We start from the raw sequence: 23771 nt of genomic DNA, 5'->3' as shown, positions 1-23771 counted from the left end.
GAAATATGTTTTTTAATTTAAAATGTATTTATTTCTGTGAACTGTTGACTAGAGTGCAAATGGCCATTATGGAGACAGTGACCGAAAGGATGCCAGTGGAGACTCTTGCTCAGCCAGACCCTAAAGCTGTGGGTAAAGTCAAGCGAAAAGCTAGAGGAATCCTTCAACAAATGGTGGCCAATATCTCACCTGTTGTGATCAGGTAATTAATGAGATTGTAGCAAAAGCAGAGTTCATTCTCTCAAGTTTTGTCAGGAGTAATTAACATAGAAGTTTAAAACAATTGTCCAAAACTGTCTGCATTATATTTCCAATGTCCACTCCTATTTCATTTAAAATGCCTGCTTAGGAGGACATCTGATTTAGAAGACTGCACCTTTTGACAATGCAATATTGTCTCAGGACTGCACTGAAGTGCCAGCCTGTATCTTGCATGAGTGAGGCCTTCAACTCGTGCACTTCAGACACAAGCAAGAACTCTGACAAGTGAGCTAAGCTCTCCAACGAACTTGGCATTTTGAAGCTCTGAACTTTGGTAGACTTAATGGAAGTTAGCCTTCATTTGGGAAGAGTATGTGGGAAAGAATTTCTGGCGACAAGCAGGTTTGAATGTCACCTCTTTGTTTCCGAAATTGAAGGTAAAATGGATGCAGCACAGTGCTTATTAGCGGTGCGATTCAATTGTTTATTCCGATCTTGTACTCCACTACAGCACTTGGCAAACCTTCTTCAAGAATGGAATTCAAGGTCATGAGCTCATCAAACCGGCTTGCTGATCGTAAATTCCTGCCATTGTTTCATTGTATTTTGTTGCTTTTCAGTCTTTTCCTCCTCTTGTGTTTCTTCTTCCCCACGCCCCCCTCCCCTCCCCCCCCCCCCCCCCATATCAGTTGATACATGGAAGGCCATTGTGATAAGAATTACATTAATTGCACAAAATCACAATATTGCCAGCGCACACAGAAAACAGAGTGGAGCTGCTGATCCTAATCGCACCAGATTGCATACTCTTCTCATTTGTTCCCACAGAGAAAGCAAATAGATTGATAATCAGTAACTAGCTGAGAGCCTCGTATAATTCATCAGAAATTTGCTCACATCTCTTTTGCTGCCTCATTGCATAAATACATTGGAACTGGATCATTAGGAGGCCCCATTTCTGATGTTTGCTAAGTTAGTTGCTAAGTCAGTCAGAAGGGTAGGAAAGGGTCTTGGTTCTGCTGGGCTATGGAGTGTTCCCACTTCACATGGCTAATCAGTGACTCCTCCTGAAAAGAATGATTGAAGAATATGGGAGAATCCACAATTATAATCCACTCCACTGTTGAATAGACCCTGGGAACCTCCTGCTTGGGTCCAGTTGGAAAGAATGCCCACTTGGCCCAAGTACTGAGGAATATCTCGCACTGTGAAATCCAGCACGAGTCACTGCATTATAGTTGTGGAAGGGGGGAAGGGGTGGAACTAGACTGAATGGAAGGAAAAACTGGGACAAAACCCTGGAACTTCCTACTTAGCCCCACAAGGACTATAGCAGTTCAAGAAGGAGGTTTACCACCTCGAGGGCTGTTAAGGATGGGTGACGCCACCACCATTGAGGCAGAGTGGCAGCAGCGTGTACTATCTACAAGATGCACTGCAGCAACTCACCAAGACTCCTTTGACAACACCTTCCAAACTGTGCAACCTCTACCACCTAGAAGGACAAGGACATGGGATCACCACCACCTTCAAGTTCCCCTCCAAGCCACGCACCATCCTAATTTTGAAATACATCACCAGTCTTCACTGGGTCAAAATCCTGGAATGCCCTTCCTAACAACACTGTGGGTGTTACTGCAACACATGGGCTACAGAGGTTCAAGAAGGTGGCACAGCACCACCTCCTCAAGGGCAGTTAGGGATGGCTGATGAATGCTGGCCCACATCCCATGAACGAATGAAAAATAAATAAATGCTTGCCTTGCTGGCGAAGCTTTTATCTTGAGAATTAATTCTTAAAAATACTCAGCCTTGGTGGGTTGCCCCCTTTTTATTCTGGCTGCGTTTCATTTTCACAAAGTGTTCTCCACGCCCATATCCTTTCACATTTCCCATTTTCTGTCTGTCGCCGCACTGAGCTGTCATTGATAGCCACAAGATTTTTGGCTTCAGCTTCTGTGTGGAATGAGAGGGGAAATGCAAAGGATAGCTTACGTCCAGCAGAAGTTGGCTTAAATAAACCCGTGTTGTGTTTTTTTTTCAGATTGACGGGCTGGGTGCTGCTAAAACTGTTCAATGGCTTCTTTTGGAGCATTCAGATTCACAAGGGGCAGCTTGACATGGTTAAGAAAGCTGCAGCAGAGGTAAGCAAATACAAATAAGCAGAAACTTAATGAAGTGCAGTGTACTTGAGTAGGGCATTATATCTGCTTTCCCTGTTAGTTGCTAAGAGGAGAGCGAGAGTGATGAGGGTGACGAACGTGTTTGTGTTGGGAAACACCTGGATCTCGCATGGTGCCTCTAGATTAATTGTTTGCCTTTGCTCACTTGTCCTCTGGGGAATTGAGAGACATTTAGCGTGTTGTTGTTCAGGTATCCAGTTGGTATGAGCTGCTGACAGTTCTGCAACACTCCACAGCTACTTGTTGCTTGTTGAGGGTTAACATCCCCAGAGATAAGAACTTCACAGGCCTGATACCAGTCACTGGGAGTGTTTTCTTTGGATTCAGAACCCATGCAAATGCCTATCTTTCAGCGTACTTCAAATTAGTGCAGCCTTTTCTCATCTGGTAATTTTCCAGTGGAACTTACCCCGTCTGTAACGCTGCCACAATAAGATATCACTCACTAGTTATTAACTAGCAACCAAGGTTCATTTTTGACACCAACATTTTAACTCTGCTACACAAATGATTGCCCTTGGGTAATGATTATGGTTGTAATTGGAAGCGGTTTGCAAGTGTGGCAAAGTTACATTGAAAGTGAGCTGACTGAGCAGACAGGTGACCCAAATACCTTTTATCTGGTGCTAATCTGAGAGAGGCCAGTGCTGTGAAGGAGTGTTCTTAAATAACTTGGCGAAATAAGAGGCTTTCTTAGCGTCAAGGAGGAGCTTATTCCTTCAGTTTCTTTTGTGACCTTTTAATTTAAAATCTGCCCTTTTCTCTCAGTTAGATTCTCTAGCGCCCTTTCCAATGTCAAACTTTCTGATCGGTTAAAAGGTGGTATGTTGGGTGACGCTTAAGTCTTCTCAGCTGCCGATGATGCCATGTTGAATTTAATGAAAGAAGATGCACTTGTACAACATAAATCCTTTCCCCACTGTACAATACTGCCCTCTAATGGCTCGATTGGAAATAGAAAAACTTCACTGAGGATGGCAAGTTGGAAAGTCGCTCAATAATGAGGTTTCAGATTTTGTTCATCCATCCCTCCCCCCCCCCCCCCCCCCCCCAATTCTACCACCAATGCAGGCACCCTTGATAAACATAAAGCTGTTTGATTTCCCAGCCCCGCTGTGTCCTATTTAAAGTTGCATCTGGGCCTGGCATCAAGGCATTAGCTCCATCATTTCCTTCTTTTAACTTGAAATGTTTTTCAGAAGTTTGTCAGTGAAATTGCTGCCAAGGGCAGATCTACACCAACCAAGAGTGAATGAGGGAATGTCAGCAATTAAAATGAGTAGAGCTATATTTTCTCTGGTAGTGGTGATGGGGCGGGGGGGGGGGGGGGGGGGGTGGAGGGGGAATGTTGGAGTTTGGGGATGTGAGCTGACAGTCTGGGGCAGAAGAGGGAGAGGGCAGCCAAGAAGTACAATAAGACTGAGCAGTTTGAACTTTTCTGAAGTAGTTCTACTGAAGTGAATTCTTGGCAGCTCAGTAAGATTGCCTGAATTGTCTAACCTAATACATTGAGCTGGCGGGAAGAAAAAGGAAGTGTCCAGAATTGAATTACACAGAACAAAATCTAACATCTTATATTTAACTTGTAATAGTTTTCATTTGGGCATTGCACCTGTTCAAACCGAAGGCAAAATCATAGTCCTCCAAGCACAGAACACTCTTTGATGGCAGCCAGAGACTTAATTCCAAACCTGGTTCACCTATTAAATAAATGAGGCCTTCATTTGTGTAAATGTAATTTGGGAGTTGCCAGTTTAATTATAGGTAGTTGATATCAATGATTGGTGCCTGTTAATTGTAGAACACTGTACACTGGGGGCGGTTTAAAATTCTAATCTAATTGAGGTATTTAATAACATTCTAAATTAGGAGCAGTGCTTAAATATCTTTTAACCATTGTCTGAATTTCAGAAGTTAAAATTATTCTTAATCTCTCGCTTTTAAATCGTGCTTATTTCATTTATTTTTTGTTCTCCTGTTGTACTGCCGGCTGTAGATCATGTGTTAATTGTATGGGGATTGAGTATCTGATTATATTCAGGTGATGGTCATTAACTGGGGATTTATTTCTACTATATATAGGAACAAACTGAAACTATAGTTGTTGGGACTGGAGGTGTATGTCTGAAATGCGTACCTCTAAATGAAAGCTTATTAGTGTATAAACTTTAGAATTCATAGCATCCCTACAGTGCAGAAGGAGGTCATTCGGCCCATCGAGTCTGCACTGACTCTCCAAAGGAGCATCATTCCCAGGCCCACCCTTCCCGCCCTATCCCCATAATCCCAAGCATTTACCATGGCTAATCCACTTGGCCTACACAGCTTTAGACACCAAAGGGCAATTTAGCATGGCCAATCCATGCACCGTAAGTATTTTTTAAAAAATGGAGAATAATTGACATTTAGAAATGAGTGTATGGTTGTAATATGCATCTGCAGTCTGAGGTGAGATTCCAAAACCTTGAAATCATTCACATATATATTTTGTGTAATGTATCTGACACCGAGTTAGTTGTTGGTACATGTGTTGCAGATCTTCATGCAGCTTGTGTGATGATATGGCCATTTACAATTTGCAGTTCTGATACTAACTGCTAGCTTATGCTCAAGATAGTTATAGGAAAATGAGTTGTACCACTTCTTTCTACAGTTATAATATGTTAGAGTGCTTAAAGCAAATAAATGGTGAATATATTGCATGAAATAGTTTTGGTTAGCTTTCATTTGACCAAGTTTCTGGCTGGTTGTTGAAAGGGTCTCACAGGACCTTGAGGGCGGCATGATGGCACAGTGGTTAGCACTGCTGCCTCACAGCGCCAGGGATCTGAGTTCGATTCCAGCCTTGGGTGACTGCCTATGTGGAGTTTGCACATTCTCCCCGTGTCTGTGTGGGTTTCCTCCCAGTGCTCCGATTTTCTCCCACGGTCCAAAAATGTGCGGTTTAGGTGGATTGGCCATGCTAAGTTGTCCCTTAGTGTCCCAAGATGTGTGCGTTATATGGATTAGCCATGGTAAATGTGTGGGGTTACGGGGATAAGGTGGGGGAAAGGACCTGGGTAAGGTACTCTGTCGGAGAGAGTTGGTGCAGACTCGATGGGCCAAATGGGCTCCTGCACTGTAGGGATTCTATGATATTCCTCAGGTAGTGGTTCATATTCCACTGATATGGATAAACATTCCATGTTTTCTTCTTTCTCTACAGCAGAATGTCCCATTGATTTTTTTGCCAGTTCACAAATCGCACATTGACTACCTGCTGCTCACTTTCATTCTGTTCTGTCACAATATCAAAGCACCGCACATTGCTGCTGGGAATAATCTGAATATCCCCATTTTCAGGTGAGTTCAGCGAATTCAAAGGCTCTTCATCTTCTCAGTAGCAGCTGGCCAGGCGGCCAAACTCTCAGAGTTTGACTTTTTTTAAAAAAACCCAGTGAGACGTTTCCTTTGAAATTTTGCTCATAAATGATTTATCTGTTCGTTCTGAACTTCTTTATCGACTCCAGAAAAAAAAAATCTTCACCCACTGGAGTTTGAAGATGCAAAACCTCCTCTTTTAGAAGGTCTTAGATGCCAAATCAGTTGGTGTTTACGAGGACGATAGATGCTTAATTGGAAAGCAAAAATATGGAAAAGAGCAAGAAATTGCATTTAAAAGGACAAAGCAACCTCAATTAACAAAATAACAGAACAGACCGAAAGGAATGAAAGGCCTATGTTTTATTTCTTTATTTGTATGTTTGGGTAGGAAAGGAGTTGGCGTGAATGCTTTTTAAAAGAGTTTTCTTGGTGGGCAAAATTTCAAGGATTGCGGCTGTATGTTAATTACACTAATACCCATGACGTATTGCGCGTGAAGTTTAAAACGACGTTTAAAAATCAGCAACAGCAAAGTGCAGTCGATTGGTACACTTTTGAACCCGGCTATCTGCTTTGATTGATGGGATTAAATTATCTTTTCCCCGGGGGATGTAAGGATTCTGTGAAACCAGTTTGAGCAATTGACTCCCGTTTTTTTGTGAAAATGGGTTCAGCAGCCTGAGACTCCGTATAATTCGGTGTAAGTTGGCATTCTTTACAAAACAAACTCCAAATGGTGTTTGCTGTGGGGGGGAAACGGAAATGTCTCACCTGGGCAGTAGTGTGTACGTTAGATGTTCAGGTTAGAGTACGTTGTTGGGACCCAGCTTTAGTTTGCATCTAGTTAGCGCTGTCCTAACCTGGTTCCTAGCAGCGATTTGTGCCAAACCTATTGCGTGGTTCAGCATGGAATAGAAGGTTTTAGGTGATTCACTGCTGTAGCCTACTGACAAGTTTTAAAATGTGAAGCTTTAAAATGATAGGCAAATACGGTTTATTGTAATTGTCAGCAGCAGTTAGGAAATCGTCTTTTCTGACATGACAAACTAGAAAAGGTGCTGCTTTATCTTGAAGTTGGGAATTCATCTACTCTTCGGGTGTTTAGTTGCCTGAGATATGGCATGGTCATTGGGTCCGTTCTCTGCTTATCACTGAAACTAGGGTGTTGTAGCCATTCCGATTAAGGTATTTTAAGATGCAATGTGGTGATTTTACAGCACTCTTATAAGGAAATTAGGTGGCTTCTTCATCCGTCGAAAATTGGATATTGGTGCAGATGGACGGAAGGACATCCTATATCGAGCCGTCCTACGTGTGGTAAGTTTTGATGAGAATAATTGAAAGATTTGAAACAATTCTCGGAAAAATTGAACAGCACCCACACTGGGACCCTGCTATAACGTGGTCCACAGGATCCATATCTTGAGGCCATGTTATAATCGGGTCCAGTGTATTTAGCCTGGCTGGGTATTAAAGGTGAGTTTGTGTATTTTTATTTCCTTTGTGTGTATTTTTCTTTGCTGGATTAATCGCAGGATAGCTGGATGTGTGTGTGTATTGGGCCCAATGTGTCTGTTCTTGGTGCCCAGTGCTCAGGCTTACACCATCAGCAGGGGTTACTGCCAACAGCAGCACTAGGCAAGTTTGCCTCTTTCCTAATGTAGGGGTGTGCTGAGGTCAACTGGAATGTTGCCTCAGTTACTGAGAGGAAGCCTTCCTAACTTGTGTGGTTTAATATTACACTGGGCAAATCCTAAATTTTGGGGTCCAAGATGGATGAATTCTGCACTATTGGTGGACCACATTATGGAAGGATCCCAATGTATTTACTACCGTTATGCAGCTGGCCAGACTTTTAATCTGACTTGTTTGTATGTCACAAGCTCATTTTAAGTGTCATTCACAGTGGAAAAGATCTGAATTGATTTTTCTTTGACTGTGTTGTATGGTTCTAATTTATTTTCAATCCAGAGAGGTTTCTGGTACCTATCGGTGTGCAACCTCCTGGGGGAAGTTTTGTTATTGCATTAATTTGTGGTTATGGCCTTCCCGCGGTTGTAGTTTCAGTCTCGTGGCACACTGAGTTTAAGATGTTGCCTGGCAATCCACTGGGGCAACAAGAACTTTCTAAACTTGATTTCAATATTTTTAGTCTTGGGGAGAGCCTGTTCTTTTAAGTTGACACCTTTATTATCGAGGGTTTCATGGGTGTATACTTAGCCAGTGACTCCCCAGAAGCCGTGAAAATGTTTTATAAAATATGCTGGCCTGTGTGGGGTTAGCGTCTGTATCATTCATTTGTTTTTGAACATTAAAATAAATGTTCAAAAATGAATGGTGCAAGGAGTTGGTGGACAGCCATTCAATAGTGCATGAGTAAGAAATGGTGTGACTAATTAATTTTTAATTGAGTGTCATCTATTCCATTTCGCAGTATATTGCAGAACTTCTTCGTCAGCGACAGTTTATGGAGATATTCGTGGAAGGCACACGGTCTCGGAGTGGTAAACCATACATGGCCATGACAGGCCTTCTTTCTATCGTGGTCGATAGCCTCTATGAAAACACTGTTGCCGATGTTATGATTATTCCAGTGGGAATCTCATATGACCGGATTATTGAAGGCAATTACAACAGTGAACAGCTGGTGGGTAACATTAATGCTGCTTTGAATATAGTCAAGAGTGCTTTCACAGAACTTTTTTTTTTGCTTTGCTATAATGTAGACTAGAAGCGAAAACATTTATTATCGGTTGTTTGATCTAAATAAGGCATCAGGGTACAAAGAAACATCTATTCCAATTGTACCATCTCATTCATAAGTAAGTTAACCTTATAGAGGGGGACACCACGATAAATACCATAAAACTATTTCAATATTTGCTGTTAAATATAAGCCACCACAGTCCCAGATGACGATAGGCTGCTCTCTCCTTTGAGCAGGAGAGTTGGCTGGTGACCCGAGGATCACCACATCTCGGGCAAGGTTGAGAAGGCAGGCCTTCATTAATAACCTCAGCTGGTACGGGAATCAAACCTGCGACCTGGCATCACTTTGCATCACTAACCAGCCATCCAGCCAACTGAGCTAAACCAACCCCCATGTTAAACATATGCTTTAGTCCACAGTGTATAGATCTAGCTCCTGTTAAGTATTCTCTGACTGTGTGGTTGTCTCAGTTTTATATACTGAATATTTGAAAGTGCTGCTTAATTTCAGGAAGCAATGGGAGCCAAATCCACAAGCATTGGCTTAATATAAAGTTTAATGTCGAAAGCTAGAAAGCTGTTTGGTGGACTTAGCAGCATTCATCAGTTTAGTTCTGTAGCAAGCAACTTGCAGTGTTTTTAAACTAGAGTGTTTTAGTGGCTGGTTGAATCGTGAATTAACTGCAGCAATGCTAACATAAAGTGCTATTTTCTAGGGAAAACCCAAAAAGAAAGAGAGCCTTTGGGGTGTTGCACAAGGTGTTTTCAGGATGCTTCGTAAAAACTTTGGCTGTGTCCGAGTAGACTTTGGACAGCCGTTCTCTGTTAAGGTGAGTGACAAAGCTGGAAAATCACCTGAAATTACGACCTAAAAATATGACCTATTCGTAGTTGTTAAACCAATCATTCCACAGACTGGTTTATTCTCCCTATTAACGGAAATGTATACATTGTAATTCACTTTAGATTAAGGAGGAGCAAAGCAGTGCAATTCAAATATGGGTAAAAGCAAATTACTGCGGATGCTGGAATCTGAAACCAAAAGAGAAAATGCTGGAGAATCTCAGCAGGTCTGGCAGCATCTGTAAGGAGAGAAAAGAGATGACGTTTCGAATCCCGATGACCCTTTGTCAAAGCTAACAAAGGGTCACCTGGACTCGAAACGTCAGCTCTTTTCTCTCCTTACAGATGCTGCCAGACTTGCTGAGATTTTCCAGCATTTTCTCTTTTGAATTCAAATATGGGGTTTGCAATGCAAAAGAAAAAAGGGATATTAAAGGACATGGTTGATGATCTTGGAACCCAAAGTAAGACAAATAAAAATACTGTTTTATTTTTCCGACAATAATCATTCAGTTCTCTTAATCATTGTACATTGTGAGTCCTCTGAATACTGAGAGGGAACCTCAGTCTCTCTTGCACCTCAATGTTACTCTTCATCAATTGGTTTGTTTAAATTCAGATTTCACGCGTTGCTGTAAGAGTTTAAGTCTTTGTTTATTATCAGACAAAAACAGGACTCAATATTGCTATTATTTTGGCAACTCTATCAGCTTTGAAAAACAAGCGCTTCGGAATTACGCTCACCACATATTAACATTTGCTTAAAATTCCTTTGTTTGCTTTCTTAATGGAAGAAATAACTTGTTTAATAGCTAAGATAGTGACTTGTCAAAGTAAAAACCAAAATGTAATTTTTGCTACTGCAGGAATACATTGATGCTCAAAGAAACCGTCCATTACCTGCTTCCCTCTCCCTTGAGGAAATCCTTCTGCCGTCTATTATCACTGATAGGTAACGTTTACAGTATTTGGCTTGTTGAAGTGAAATGAATTGCCCTCTCACGTTGTTAAAGATGGCAGTCTGTGTTTAACCACAAACAGGAATCCATCATGCAACAGCAAAAGAAGTGATTACGACCGTCTCACAGCGCCAGAGACCCGGGTTCAATTCCGACCTCGGGTGACTGTGTGGAGTTTGCACGTCCTCCCCGATTCTGTGTGGGTTTCCTCCCACAATCCAAAGATGCGCAGGTTAGGTGGAAATTAATGGGCTAAATACATGGGGTCGTGGGGATAGAGCGAAGATGGGCCTCGGTGAGTTGCTCTGTTTAAGAGTCAGTGCGGACTCGATGGCCAAATAGCCTCGTTCCACACTATAGGGATTCTATGACCACATCTTGAACTGCGACCCTGCCTCCCACAGCAGCAAACTGGCCTGCCTATGGAGACATTGGCCATGTTTCTTGACTGCAGGTAGTTGAAGCAGGTTAAAATGCTCAGGTCTGCAGACAAGGGAGCCTGTTCTCAGACTTCCACTAATGTCGATCTGTAGTTCTGCTTCTCCTTTCTGTGTCGTTAAGGTTGTTTGATCCAGCTTGGGAATTCAGTCTGTGGGGATTTCATACGTGAGCCCGTGAATTAGCCACATTGCGTCATAGTCCATGGGACCTCTATCATACACCATCACATCACGATCCTGTGTTGTATTAATTAACAATCTCTCAGGATTTGTTCAGAAGCATTCATTGTTTTTTGAATATTGCTGTGTTCAAATTGGCTAGAAGTGACTGCACTGTCCAAACTTCACACCATCACTGAGATTCTAAAAGAAATTGTTCACTAATCAACTGAAGCTTTCAAGGAGCTGAGGGACAAAATGTACATAAAGGGAGATTTTCCATTTTAATTTTGACTCCTTTTTTAACATCGGTATATTTATGCATTTAAGTTGCAAACTTGCCCATTACGCAATGTTTTCACAATTTTCTAGTTTGACCTGTGTGACTAGTTTGATCTGTGTGACTATCTTACATAATGAAGTAACAATTATTTGATCTCTATTTAATGCACCTTGCTCTGTTTTGTCCATGTAGACCAGGCCTTGACTACGCTGAACCTGATCAGGTTCCAATTATAAATTCCAGAGATTTTTCAGATGAGCAATACAGGCGCCAGCTGATTTCCAATGTAGCCAAGCATGCATTGTTCAGTAAGTGTTGACTTTAATCATTTGAGCATTGACGTTTTGTTGGCAACTTTCAAATTATGCACATTGTTTTACCTGAAGCCAAACAATGCTATTTTATGAATTGGCAATGCAAATTAAAAATGTAAATAAATGTATGGGTAAAATTGTAGAACGCGTTTTAGTTGACAGTCTCAAACTCAAATTGAATGTGGTGCTTCCTACCACATGAAGTAGTTGAGTTGAATGGCATAAAGGCGTGTAAGGGGAAACTGGGTAAGTACACAAGGATGACGGGAGTAGAGAGACATGCTGGTGAGGTTAAATGGTAAGACTGTAAGTGGTTTGTGTGCAGCATAAACACTGCCTTTGGCTAGTTGGGCTGAATGGTCTGTTTCTGTGATTCTGTGTAACTGCTGTTGGATTAGCCAAACACAGATAAGGCAGCAGTGGGTATTCTATAGATGGGTGATGAGGTCGTTCAGGAGTTCCCTTCCTGTTTTGCTGTTAAGTGTCTCCGACTGAAAAATATGTTGGATAGGAAAGGATCAGGCTCAACTCGCGATGCACATTCTCACCCCAGAGTTGACCAGCTTGCTGCTGTATGCTCTCAGTTCAGGCATGCGCAGCTGAGTAAAGTAATAGCGAGATATTAATGCCTGTTACGTTTCAGCATGAGTCATTTGCCTTCAGGCAAGGAAGAGAAAAACATGCCAATCTAACTCGATTTTTGTTTTCCAAATTTGAGGAGTAATATTTTACCTTCTCCTTCATTATTCTAGTCTGCCTTCAAAATTACCCTCAGCAAATCTTTTAGTTATTGTTAATTCAGCTTTCTTTTAGAAAGAAAATTATAGCAGATACTTTTGGAAAAGTTAGACATCATCAATTACATCTTTGCCGAATAATGTGTGAATCATCTACAAGTTGTCTTGTGGCATTGCATTTATGTCTCTGTGTTTGATTTATGAATTCCAGCTGCCAGTAGATGCTCTGCTGTGATGTCGACTCACATTGTTGCCTGCTTACTGCTTTACAGGCACAGGAAGGTGAGAGCTTTTCCTTCGTGAGCCACGTATTGAGGTTGACACGTGATACCATGAGCAAAGGTTGCAAGGTTTATTAAACATAGTACTTTAGAGTGTTTTGCTACAGGCTCAGAGAAAAGTCTGGGGGGATGGATGACTTTAAAATTATTGATCACACGTTGCCTTTCAATCACTTGACTAAATCCATGCTTGAAGCATTGCATGGGCGGCACAGTGGTTAGCACTGCTGCCTCACAGCGCCAGGGACCTGGGTTTGATTCCCGGCTTGGGTCACTGTCTGTGTGGAGTTTGCATGTCCTCCCCGTGTCTGCGTGGGTTTCCTCTGGGTGCTCCGGTTTCCTCCCACACTTCAAAGATGTGCGGGTGAGGTGGATTGGCCGTGCTAAATTGATCCCTTAGTGTCAGGGGGACTAGGGCCTGGGTGGGATTGTGGTCGGTGCAGACTTGATGGGCTGAATGGCCTCCTTCAGCACTGTAGAATACTATGATTCTGATGAGTGCATAAACTGGAGGCGGCAATAATTTAAAACAAATGTGTACACACCCTCAGGTTCCCTGCTTGCCACAAGCGGCCTGCAGTGCAGAATACTGCAGTTGCACAAAAAATTCAGACGGCCGCACAAAAAATTCAGACGGCCACACAAAAGACTTTGTCCATGCATGGGATCTAATTAATGTCCATACATTAACACTTCCAAAAAGTAAAAATGCAACCACAATGAAGGAATATATTTTCTTAAAATTGATATTTAGAAGTAAGTTAAAGTGAATCAGGTAATTCTAATATATGTTCCCCTTTATATGATTCACAGCTGTTTGCACACTCTATTCCTGCACCCAGTAAGATGGTTGTAATGTGCCTTGTGTTTACCAGGCTGATTCCGGGAATGGCAGGACTGATGTATGAGGAAAGATTGACGAGGTTAGGATTGTTTTCGCTGGAGTTCAGACGAATGAGGGGGGGATTTCATAGAGACTTCTAAAATTCTAACAGGACTAGACAGAGTAGATGCAGGAAGGATGTTCGCGACAGTGGGGGAGTCCAGAACCAGGGGTCACAGTCTGAGGATTCAGGGTAGATCATTTAGGGTGGAGGTGAGGAGACATTTCTTCACCCAAAGAGTGGTGAGCCTGTGGGATTCATTACCACAGTAAGTAGTTATGCCAAAACATTGAATGTATTCAAGAGGCGACTAGATTTCGCACTTGGGGCGAATGGGATCAAAAGTTATGGGGAGAAAGCAGGATTTGGCTATTGAGTTGGACGATAAGCCATGATTGTGATGAATGGCAGAGCAGGCTCGCTCAAAGGGCCGAAAGGCCTCCTCCTGCTCCTATCTTCTATGTTTTCTATGTTCGCTTACCATTTTGCAGCCTCTACTGGCATTCCCTATCACGATCTAGACACACACTGGTTATTAATCCTATAATAGAAAAATCTTGCATTCGATATGTGGACAACAAGTACATAATCTAGTGTTCCTATTTTATTCTTAGAAATGTCAACATTATACATGCAGGCAGTGTGAGGTTGGGCAAAATCTTTATTCCACAAGCAGGATGGGTCGAGCAGCGTGTCCTCTCTGCTGAACAGCCTCCTTCTGTTAATGTATGATTCAGTGATTCGAAGTGACATTGGGTTTGTGAACTATAGACTGCTTCACTCTTGGAATCAGATCTTGTGCAATCTCCAATATCCGCTGTTGTTTAATTTATTGCTTTTTAGAAACTCACAGGGCACTCTGTGTACAAAGAACAATACGACACAGGAACAGGCCTTTCGGCCCACCAAACCTGCACTGATACACAGTTTCTATCCTTCTATTCACCTCCCGTTCGAGTCTCTCAAGATACGCCTTGCATGTTGCTAATGTGCCTGTTTCCACCACGACCACCGGCAGTAGTGCTTCCAGGCACCAACCACCCCCTGTGTGAAAAACTTTCCCCATATGTCTCTCCTAAACTTGCTGCCTCTCACCTTAAACCTGTGCCCTCTTGTAATACAACCCTTCCACCCTTGGAAAAAGCCTCTGACTGTCCACCCTATCCGTGTCTCTCATAATTTTGTAAGCTGCTATCAGGTCGCCCCTCAGCCTCCGTCTTTCCAGTAAAAATAATTCTAGTTTATTCAACCTCTCCTCATACCTATAACCCTCCAGACCAGGCAACATCCAGGTGAATCTTCTTTGCACTCTTTCCAAAGCATCCACGTCCTTTTGTTAGTGTCGCGACCAGAACTGCACGTAATATTCAAAATACTGCCTAACTAAAGTTTTATATAGCTGTAACATAACTTGCCAACTTTTATATTCAATGCCCCGGCATGAAGGCAAGAATGCTGTATTCCTTCTTGACCACCTGTGTTGCCACTTTCAGGGATCTGTGGACCTGTACGCCCAGGTCCCTCTGTATGTCAATGCTCCGAAGGGTTCTGCCATTTATTGTATAATTCACACCTGAATTTGATCTTGCAAAGATCATTATAAAAACATTTGTCTGAATTAAACTCCCATCTGCCATTTCTCTGCCCAAGTCTGCAATCTGCCTATATCCTTCCACAATCCTTGGCACTATCTTCAACTCTGCCAATTTTTGTGTCATCCGCAAACTTACTAATCAGACTACCTATATGAGAAATGGAAGAATTCTGTTTGAAATAGTCGTTTGGCCGTACAAAGATTGAGTTTTGCTGGAAAAAAGATATACGTGGAAGCTTTTCATCTGTACACGCATTGCACCTGTTTCACCTGAACAAAATAAGTGACAGTCATTCGCTGCATCGTTCCCCAGGGCAATGCCTTGACCAATCAGGGTCAAGCTGCTTGGTTTAAATTTAAAGCAATTCTTGGCAATTATCTGCCATTCTCCATGGCAACACCTCTACCAGTCAGACTCCACTTGCCAACTAATCAACAATTCTCTTTTCATACAGTATAAATTATTGCTTTTCCCTCATGTTGGTATTTTTGTGATGTGTCCTGATGAGTTCAAGATGAAAAGCTTCAAGATGTCTCTCTTTTCAGCAATACTCAAATTCTGTTTTAACTCCTGGCTGGATTAACTCAGCATAATTAATATCATGGGCCTGATGTATATGAATCCCTTAGATTTTGGCTTCTCAGCATTTGCTGTGTAGAATAGTTTTACTGACTTCAAGGTATTTGGGGATAGTTGAAAAAAATGGTACAAGAGGTAGATTATCAGCCATGATCTGTTTGAATGGTGGAGCAGGCTTGATGGGCCAAATGGCCTACGCCTGCACCAATTTCCTGTCTTCCTGCATACCGTTACAGTGCTCCCTCATTGAAAGGGGCAAAATCATCAAAGTCTGGAATGATGCTGCTTTTCCCTAATTTCATTGTATGATTTTGATCTGGGTTGAATGCTCTCCACAAAAACTGTGTATATTTCTTGCCCAACTTAATAAGGGTCATGGACTCCAAATAGTGATGGTTTTTGACGTGTGTGTTAACTATCAGCATTGTATATTGCCCCACACAGTGGCATGAGCAACATACTTTTATCGTATTCTCATAATTTCTCAAATCGGTAACTAGAATTGTAAATGTGAGCATATCTAATTTGCAAGGGTCTGATTTAATTAGAGATTTACTTTTCCTGAATTGCTACTTTTATTCAGGGTGTCCACTTATCAAAATTGGTAGAAGATTTCTTCTCTATGAAGGAGGTGGTCCTGGCTCGGGATTTTGACCTGGGTTTCTCTGGAAATTCAGAAGACGTTGTTATGCATGCGCTGCATTTGCTGGGTGATTGCGTCAATGTCAGAAGCTCCCGGCGCAACAGTGAGTTCTTTATTGCTCCAACCACGACAATCCCAGCCCTGTTTGAGCTGAATTTCTACAGCAATGGTATTTTCCAGGTTTTTCTCACAGAGGCAATACTTGGTAAGTGCTAAGTATCACGATGTCAGCACTGGATGGCAGTTAGCCTTTTCTCTTCTTTACTGATTAGTTCAACTTAATTTCCAGTCGCTTAGATAACCAGAATGTTCAAGCCTCGTGTAGGCTACCAAACAAATGATGCACATGGAGGATCTTGGGGAGTCTTGGTAGCAGTGTAGATGTGTTTGAATTATGAACTTTTCTAAATTTGGTGGAGTGTTATTGGGGTGAACTTTCATTCTGCTATTCCATACGCTCCCGCATTAAAGCGTTGACACTGAAGTGTGTTACCTATCTTGCCAATGCCCTTCAATATTTTAAACGCCACAGTAAATTCACCCCTAAAGGAACGGCTTACAGGGCTATACAGGAAAGAGCGAAGGAGTCTAGCTGATTGGATATCTCTTTCAAAGCATGGCAAAAGAATAAAATCAAAATACTGCAGATGCTGGAATCTGAAACAAAAATAGAAAATGCTGGTAAACCTCAGCAGGTCTGACAGCGTCTGTGGAGAGAGAACAGAAGTAACATTTCGAGTCAGGATCCTGACTGGAAACGCCAGCTCTATTCCATTACCATTTTTACTTGGAGTAACATTATATGAAAGCAGTGTTGATAAGATTAACATCGGTTCTTTCAGCACAAAGTTTCAGTGGGTTCACTTCATGAATTTTTCATTTTTTGTCGGTTTATGGCAAAGGAAAATTAAGTTTTTAATATAAAAGTGAAATGTGTTTTGATCTATTTCATAATTGTAGAATGTTTCCAAGCCAATTCCAGGAGGTGTCTTTTGGTACATGCTTTTTTTAGAGCTGAATAATTCTTCCTTGTAACTTGGCAGTCCCACCTTTCTGATTCCAGTCAGCTGTCATTCTCTCTTTCACTGTATTTCAGCCTGTTCCCTCTGTGCCATTCTAAAGGAGAAGATTACAGAGCCTGGCCAAATGGAGCTAACAGTCAGCCAAGAAAGACTTATTCGCACAGCTGCTAGTCTGTGCCACCTCCTTTCCAATGAAGTAACAGTAGCGTTGGTAAGTCAAAGTGAATGCACAAGCCTTCCTGTGTAATCAATACCCATTGAGATTCCCATAATTTTGGCTCAATGGAAGAATTGTGATGAGTTGGGAATAATTGGAATTAGGTGTGCAGACTTAGCATTTTTAATAAGATGCATAGATTTTGGAAGCAATGTTATGTGCTAACTTATCTGATCCTTTCTATTTCTAGCCCTGTCAGGCAGTGTACCAGGTTTGTCATGATGCTGTCGGAAAGTTTATTCAGTATGGAATCCTGATGGTGGCAGAGGTGAGCAATCTATTGGACTTTTGAACACTCAAACAACCAAATCATTTGTGAATTCAGTCGTAGATGTGAACTGAAATAAGCGTTATGTAATACCGCACCCACTGATTTGGTTTTTTTTTCTCTGCCAGTTGTAATTTGCTGGGTAATGATAAGGTGACACGAATCCAGGTTGAACCACAAAAGAAAACATTGAAGATGCCATACTCTTGGCTTCCCTTAACCTTGTATATGACTTTAGTTCTTTAAGCAAGTTTCTTAAAGATTTGGGCTATGGTTTTGAAATGGAACCGAAAACTATTACTTCTTATCCAGAATTGATTAGAACAGCTCTTACTTAAAATGTTGCTGAGTAAATTCCACAGCTGAAGCAAACTGCTCAGAAGGTTAACTCCCACTGTGCTGTGTTGGCCATCTTTTAGTTCCAGCCTTATGAGTCATAAACTTTTTCAATGTTTTATCTTTTTATGTTTTGCCATTCTAATTTATGATACCCCGCAGGCTGTCTTGTAATCCATTCTGTTAAGATTTAATTTTTTCATAGACATTGGGCACTGTCACAAAGATAGATGTGATGTGGAGATGCCGGCGTTGGACTGGCTTTTGCTACCAAATAAACCTGTTGGACTTTAACCTGGTGTTGTTAAACTTCTTACAAAGATAGATCACAGAGATGAGCATGTCCAAAAAGTAGTGATACAATATATAGCTTTTGATCTTTTCTACAGTATAGAAGGGTACAGCTACCAGGATGACTTCTCAATCATCCCTATTATGACTTCCTGGAGGTTTGACACCTCTACGTCACTTTTCATCTTGTCAGATCAAATGAGGATTATTCCTGTGTTTGGAGTGTGGGGACAGCTGTCTGTCACTGTGTCTCTCTGTCTCTCACTCAGAGAGACACATATGCATCATCTGGTCAGTTGAGACTTAGATTATTGGACATAATATCTTTTGGAACCCTCAATTGCAGCTCAGTTCTTGAGCTGATGCATATATATAATATGGAGCTGTTGATAGAGATGGAGAAATAGAAACAGTTTCCTGCTTACACAAGTAGATATGTGCTTAACATCCAACTGTCCGTGTCATAGTTATAATGCATTGCAATCTTAACTACACAGAGCCCATGTGTTTTTCAAATCATAACCAGGTCTTTATTTATTGAATGATCAGGAGGATCTGAGCCCCAGTCCTACAGAGGAGACATGGGCCAATAAATATCCAGATGGTCTATCCTGGAGAAGCGATGAAGAAGATGACAGTGATTATGGGGAAGAGCAGAGGGATCGTTATTTAAAGGTGTTGTATTACAAAATCAATTCGTTAGATTCTAAAATTTCAACAATTGCGTTCTAGGTTGTAGTTTGGTGCCCAACAGTTCAGAGTTGTTTACACAGTCACACTTACTCATGGTTACTGTTGAAGAGCAAGCAATGTATTCTTGGATGTGCCATTTGGTGCATGAGATACTGAAGAAAAAATGTTACTACTTTTTCTATGTATTGATCAAAGTTTAGTGCAACTTTTTGCTTTCTCCTGACCACATTGCTTACGTCTCCCATTTGATTAGTCCATGCTAAATGTAGATGTGTTGCTTGACTGGCACCACATCTACAAACATTCAATCCCTCCACCACCGATGCTCAGTAGCAGCAGTGTGTACTGTCTACAAGTTGCATTGCAGCAATTCACCAAAGATCCTTTGACAGCGCCTTCCAAACCCACGACCACTTCCATCTAGAAGGACAACAGCAGCAGATACATGGGAACACCACCACCTGCAAATTCCCCTCCAAGCCACTCGCCATCCTGACTTGGAAATATGTTGCCGTTCCTCGCAATTGCTGAGTCAAAATCCTGGAATTCCCTCCCTAACGGCATTATGGGTCAGCCCACAACACGTGGACTGCAGCGATTCAAGAAGGCAGCTCATCACCACCTTCTCAAGGGCAACTAGGGATGGGCAATAAATGCTGGCCAGCGATGCACATGTCCCACGAATGATTATTTTAAAAAATGCCTTAAATTGGTCCCTGCTCATCTTCTAGATTTGATTTTCTATTTCATGCTACCATTTTCCAGGGCAGCATGATTGGGAAGCTAGGGTACTTCACTGTGTACTATAAAGTGTTCAGAATCAATTCAAAAAATTGCCTGTGAGCGATAGCACACAAGATCAACCAGTGCATTAAGATATTGTTTATACAACTGCAAATTATCCTGAAATTTAACTGTTCCAGGTGAGCCAATCTCAGGATCATCAGGAGTTTGTCACCTTCCTACACAGACTGTTGGGCCCTTTGTTGGAAGCTTACTTCGCAGCTGCTGTTTTTATTCAAAGCTTTAGAGTTCCAGTGGAAGGTAAGTTAAACTGAGGAGGTCAGTTGCTCTCTTGTATATGTATTCATTCACTGTTTGTGAGGGTTGGGGCCAAAGCCAACGTTTATTTCCTTTCCCTAATTCTTCAGCATCATCAAATGTTTATTTATTTAACCAATTCTTAACACGGGCAAGAAGCAAATAGAGGCAAGGCTTGTGATCTATAATTCTTCCAAGTAAAATACAAAAAAAAGCGGAGTAAAATAACATTTTGATTATTAGATTAAGGTCTTTGTTGTCTGGATTCAAAGTTTAAAATTAATTGGAGTTTATGCATTGTGCCGATGAAATATGGCATTGGACTATTCTTAACTTATCATTTGAGTGGCACAGTGGTTAGCACCGTTGCCTAACAGCACCAGAGACCCGGGATTTAATTCCAGCCTTGGGTGTTGTGCAGAGTCTACACGTTCTCCCCGTGTCTGCGTAGGTTTCGTCCTGTTTCCTCCCACACTCCAAAGGTGTGCGGGTTAGGTTGATTGGCCATGCTAAATTGCCCCTTAGTGTCGGGAGGATTAGCAGGGTAAACAGGTGGAGTTGGGGGGGATAAGGCCTGGGTGGGATTGTTGTCGGTGCAGGCTCGATGGGCAGAATGGCCTCCTTCTGCACTGTAGGGATTCTATGATAACTCTATAATATCTTAATTCAGTTAGTTGTTTTGAGATCTTTAGCTGGTGGGCGCTGAGATTTGTGAGTATCAAATAGTGACGTTTGGATCTTGGCGATGATCTTGCAATAGGAGGGCAGAATTGGTCGCATCTGTTCTTGAATGAGTCGAGACCACGATACTGCAAAGCATTGGAGTAACAATGGTCATTAGAATGACTCTGCAAGCCCTTCTCTGAATATCTTCAATGGCTTAGTGGCTTTCTGATTCTGCTCAATCGGCCAGGTGCCCCATTTTCCAACACAGGGCAAATGGTGTGTATTTGCCCTTGAGAATGTGATGGTGAACTGCCTTTTTGAGGTGCTGCAGTCCATATGGTGTAGGTGCATCCACAATGCTGTCAGATAGGGAGTCCCAGCATTTTGACCCAGCGATGATGATGGAATGGCGATGGATTTCCAAGTCAAGGTGGTGTGAGACTTGAACGGTGGGGTGTTCTTATGTGCTCTTGTTCTTCTGGGTGGTAAATATTGTGGTGTGGGAAGTGCTGTTGAAGAAGCCTTGGCGGCTTACAGCAGTGCAGCTTGTAGATAGTGCACACTGCCGCCATGGTGTGCTGGTGGTGGAGGGCTTTATTGTTTAACATAGCACATGTATGCCGATCAAGTGGGCTGCTTTGATCTGGATGGCGTCCACGTCATTCAGTATTGCTGGGGCTGCACTAATCCAGGCAACTGGAGAGTATTCCATTACAGTGCAGCTTTGTGCTTTGTCAATGGTGGGAAAGCTGTGGGGAGATGGGGGGAGTGAGTTGCCTGCCGCAGAATTCCAAGCCTCTGACTTACTGTTTGGCCACGGTATTTATATGGTTGTTTCAGTTAAGTTTCTGATCAATAGTGATTGACAGCAAATAGTCTTTCAATTTTACTTGAGTACCTTTAATTACTGAATAAGCAAACAATTAAACTGGGTGTAAAGAAAGGAAGCTTTTATGAAGAAAAGCAGAATAACTTTCATTGATATGGTCATTAGGGTGCTGAGAAATGTATGGAGATTCTGGAAAGGAACTGGGAATGTTCGAAAGTTTTGGACATATAACAGAAACCTCCAAAGACTAGTTATAAAAATCACACTTATTAACTGGCATAGAATGAATGCTTATACTGTCGTGAGGAAAGTTTAGGTCAGCATACTATTGTAATAGCTTTTCTTTTCTCAGTCAATGTTCAATCTGGTAACCAGCTGTGTTACATCATTTCTCAAAATTCAGCATTAATAAGACCAGCTACTAAGATGGAGCTGCTTTCATTAGGGAGTTTTTGTTTCTGCAGTGTAAGCAGGATATAAAAAGAGTTATTGTGTTTTTTCTTCCCCTTTGAAACAATGGTTTATTCATGTGTATGTAATGGCTGGTTGAATGCTTCTCAAAATGGAAGACGACCAAAAATCTGCAATCTAATCTTCTGCAATAAATTATTTTCTTGGGTCAGTGGCTATGTTAACAGTTTTTATAAATGCTGTTGTTTTTCAGAGCCGGAATACATCAGCAAGTTTCACAAGTATCTGTTATCCAGAACAGAAATGAAAATTGCAGTATTTGGTGAGTTCTATCATGACACTGTCAATCCAATTTAAATCCTTTCTCACAGTGCGTGCAAACCGCATCTATAAACTTGTGAAGTAGGTAGCTGTTGGTGACTTTTCTCCAAATGTTTTGGATCCCATTCCTTCCAATGACTTGTGTCTGCTTGTCAAAGTAAAAATCCTATCAACGGTTTAAACATTTTGTTTACTCCATTCTTAGAGATACAGAGCCAATGCTCAGAGTGGACTGGGCAGAGTGGAATCCATCTCCTTGCTTGCTCCAAAAACGAAATTCAAATTGAATCCAATTCACGGTCCTCACAAGAGAGACACTCAAGATCCAAGCTGACAAGATCAGACATTTCACCCCATCTTGGGCTTGATCTGCGTAGTCAATTAAGCTACGGTTAAAGATCTAATCCATAGTAATACTCACCTACCAATGCAACATTCCCTCAGTACGAATGTAAAACATTGATGCAGGTTTTCTGTTTTGTTGTAGTTGGACTTGAACCCACAGCTTTGTGGCTGCACGCTCAAAGTGAACTGATAATGTCTGGTATATGTCTGATAAATTCCACATTATCCTATCCAAAAAAAAAGAGTTAAAATTGTTTTGCACAGAAGAGTACGAAAGGCTTTAGCCTTGAGCCAGAAATGTTTAAGGCCCTGTCAATTTGCAAGCCGTCCCAATGCACCAAGTTCCCATCAATGGAACTGTTAATTAACCCCAGAAAACAATTAGACTTTGTGGTCTTCACTGAGACAAGTCAGCATAAACCACTTCATCTTCTCAACAGAGTAACGATGCATCCTGCGTTCCATTGCATAATGTGCCTAAGTCGGCTAGAATATATTAAGAGGTTTGAAAACTCGTGGCTCATTTCAGCTGTTTACCTAATCCGAAAGTATCAAACCTTTTTTTGTTGAAAAAGAGGGAGAGGCATCGTTCTTTGACTTTGTTTTCCCTCATCTGAAGTTGAAAATACAGTAGAACAATCCCATCTGCAAATTTCTCTCACCAAAAGACGTTAAATTCTGATATTCGACCAGTGTTTTCTTACAGTAATTAGACTTGTCGACTTAAAGGAACACAATTCTATCTTCACGCTCGTATAACACATTGTGCATTACATGGTGTATCACTCCTATTATATAGCATCTCCTCCAACTTGCCACATGTAAAACCAGAGGAGATCTGTTGGTTCAGTATGCTTTCTTTTGTCGTGCAGGTGAGAGTGCAACCTTCTGCCTTGCAAAGAGTGCAGTGAAGACTCTTAAAGATCTTGGGGTAGGCAATCCTTTCCATCGTCGCTTTCATTTCAGTTCCGCACGCCGACATGGCTGGTTTCTTAACTGAGTTAATTTATATTAAAAGTGTGAAATACAGGCAAAAACTGTCAAGTTATACCCCACTTAATTTTCCACAGTTAGTAAAGAAGAGATCCTCGATCTTCCAGAAACAGTGTGCACCGCCAATATGGTGGTGATAGTCGTGGGGTTCTTGAAGCGACAGAG

The 23771-nt window shown here is 41.7% G+C and overlaps 1 protein-coding gene across 7 annotated transcripts in view; it reads left to right on the top strand.

The window, feature by feature from the left end:
• The window catches only part of gpam (glycerol-3-phosphate acyltransferase, mitochondrial), a 76119-nt gene that overhangs the window by 45072 nt on the left and 7276 nt on the right, over window positions 1-23771 (top strand). For 6 of the 7 annotated variants that reach the window (XM_078223219.1, XM_078223226.1, XM_078223224.1 and 3 more), the window contains 16 exons: window positions 53-202; window positions 2246-2345; window positions 5590-5726; window positions 6965-7064; window positions 8182-8394; window positions 9173-9286; window positions 10166-10251; window positions 11333-11448; window positions 12403-12473; window positions 16114-16378; window positions 17270-17406; window positions 17603-17680; window positions 18857-18982; window positions 19924-20044; window positions 22201-22269; window positions 23486-23544. In XM_078223219.1, the coding sequence (XP_078079345.1) occupies window positions 53-202; window positions 2246-2345; window positions 5590-5726; window positions 6965-7064; window positions 8182-8394; window positions 9173-9286; window positions 10166-10251; window positions 11333-11448; window positions 12403-12473; window positions 16114-16378; window positions 17270-17406; window positions 17603-17680; window positions 18857-18982; window positions 19924-20044; window positions 22201-22269; window positions 23486-23544 (1942 nt within the window). The remainder of the gene's footprint in view (window positions 1-52; window positions 203-2245; window positions 2346-5589; window positions 5727-6964; window positions 7065-8181; window positions 8395-9172; window positions 9287-10165; window positions 10252-11332; window positions 11449-12402; window positions 12474-16113; window positions 16379-17269; window positions 17407-17602; window positions 17681-18856; window positions 18983-19923; window positions 20045-22200; window positions 22270-23485; window positions 23545-23771) is intronic. The other variant, XM_078223225.1, reaches the window with a different exon arrangement.

This window comes from Mustelus asterias, chromosome 11 (assembly GCF_964213995.1).
Source record: "Mustelus asterias chromosome 11, sMusAst1.hap1.1, whole genome shotgun sequence".
NCBI classification, from domain to species: Eukaryota; Metazoa; Chordata; class Chondrichthyes; order Carcharhiniformes; family Triakidae; genus Mustelus; species Mustelus asterias.
This window is presented reverse-complemented; position numbering and strand designations above follow the sequence as displayed.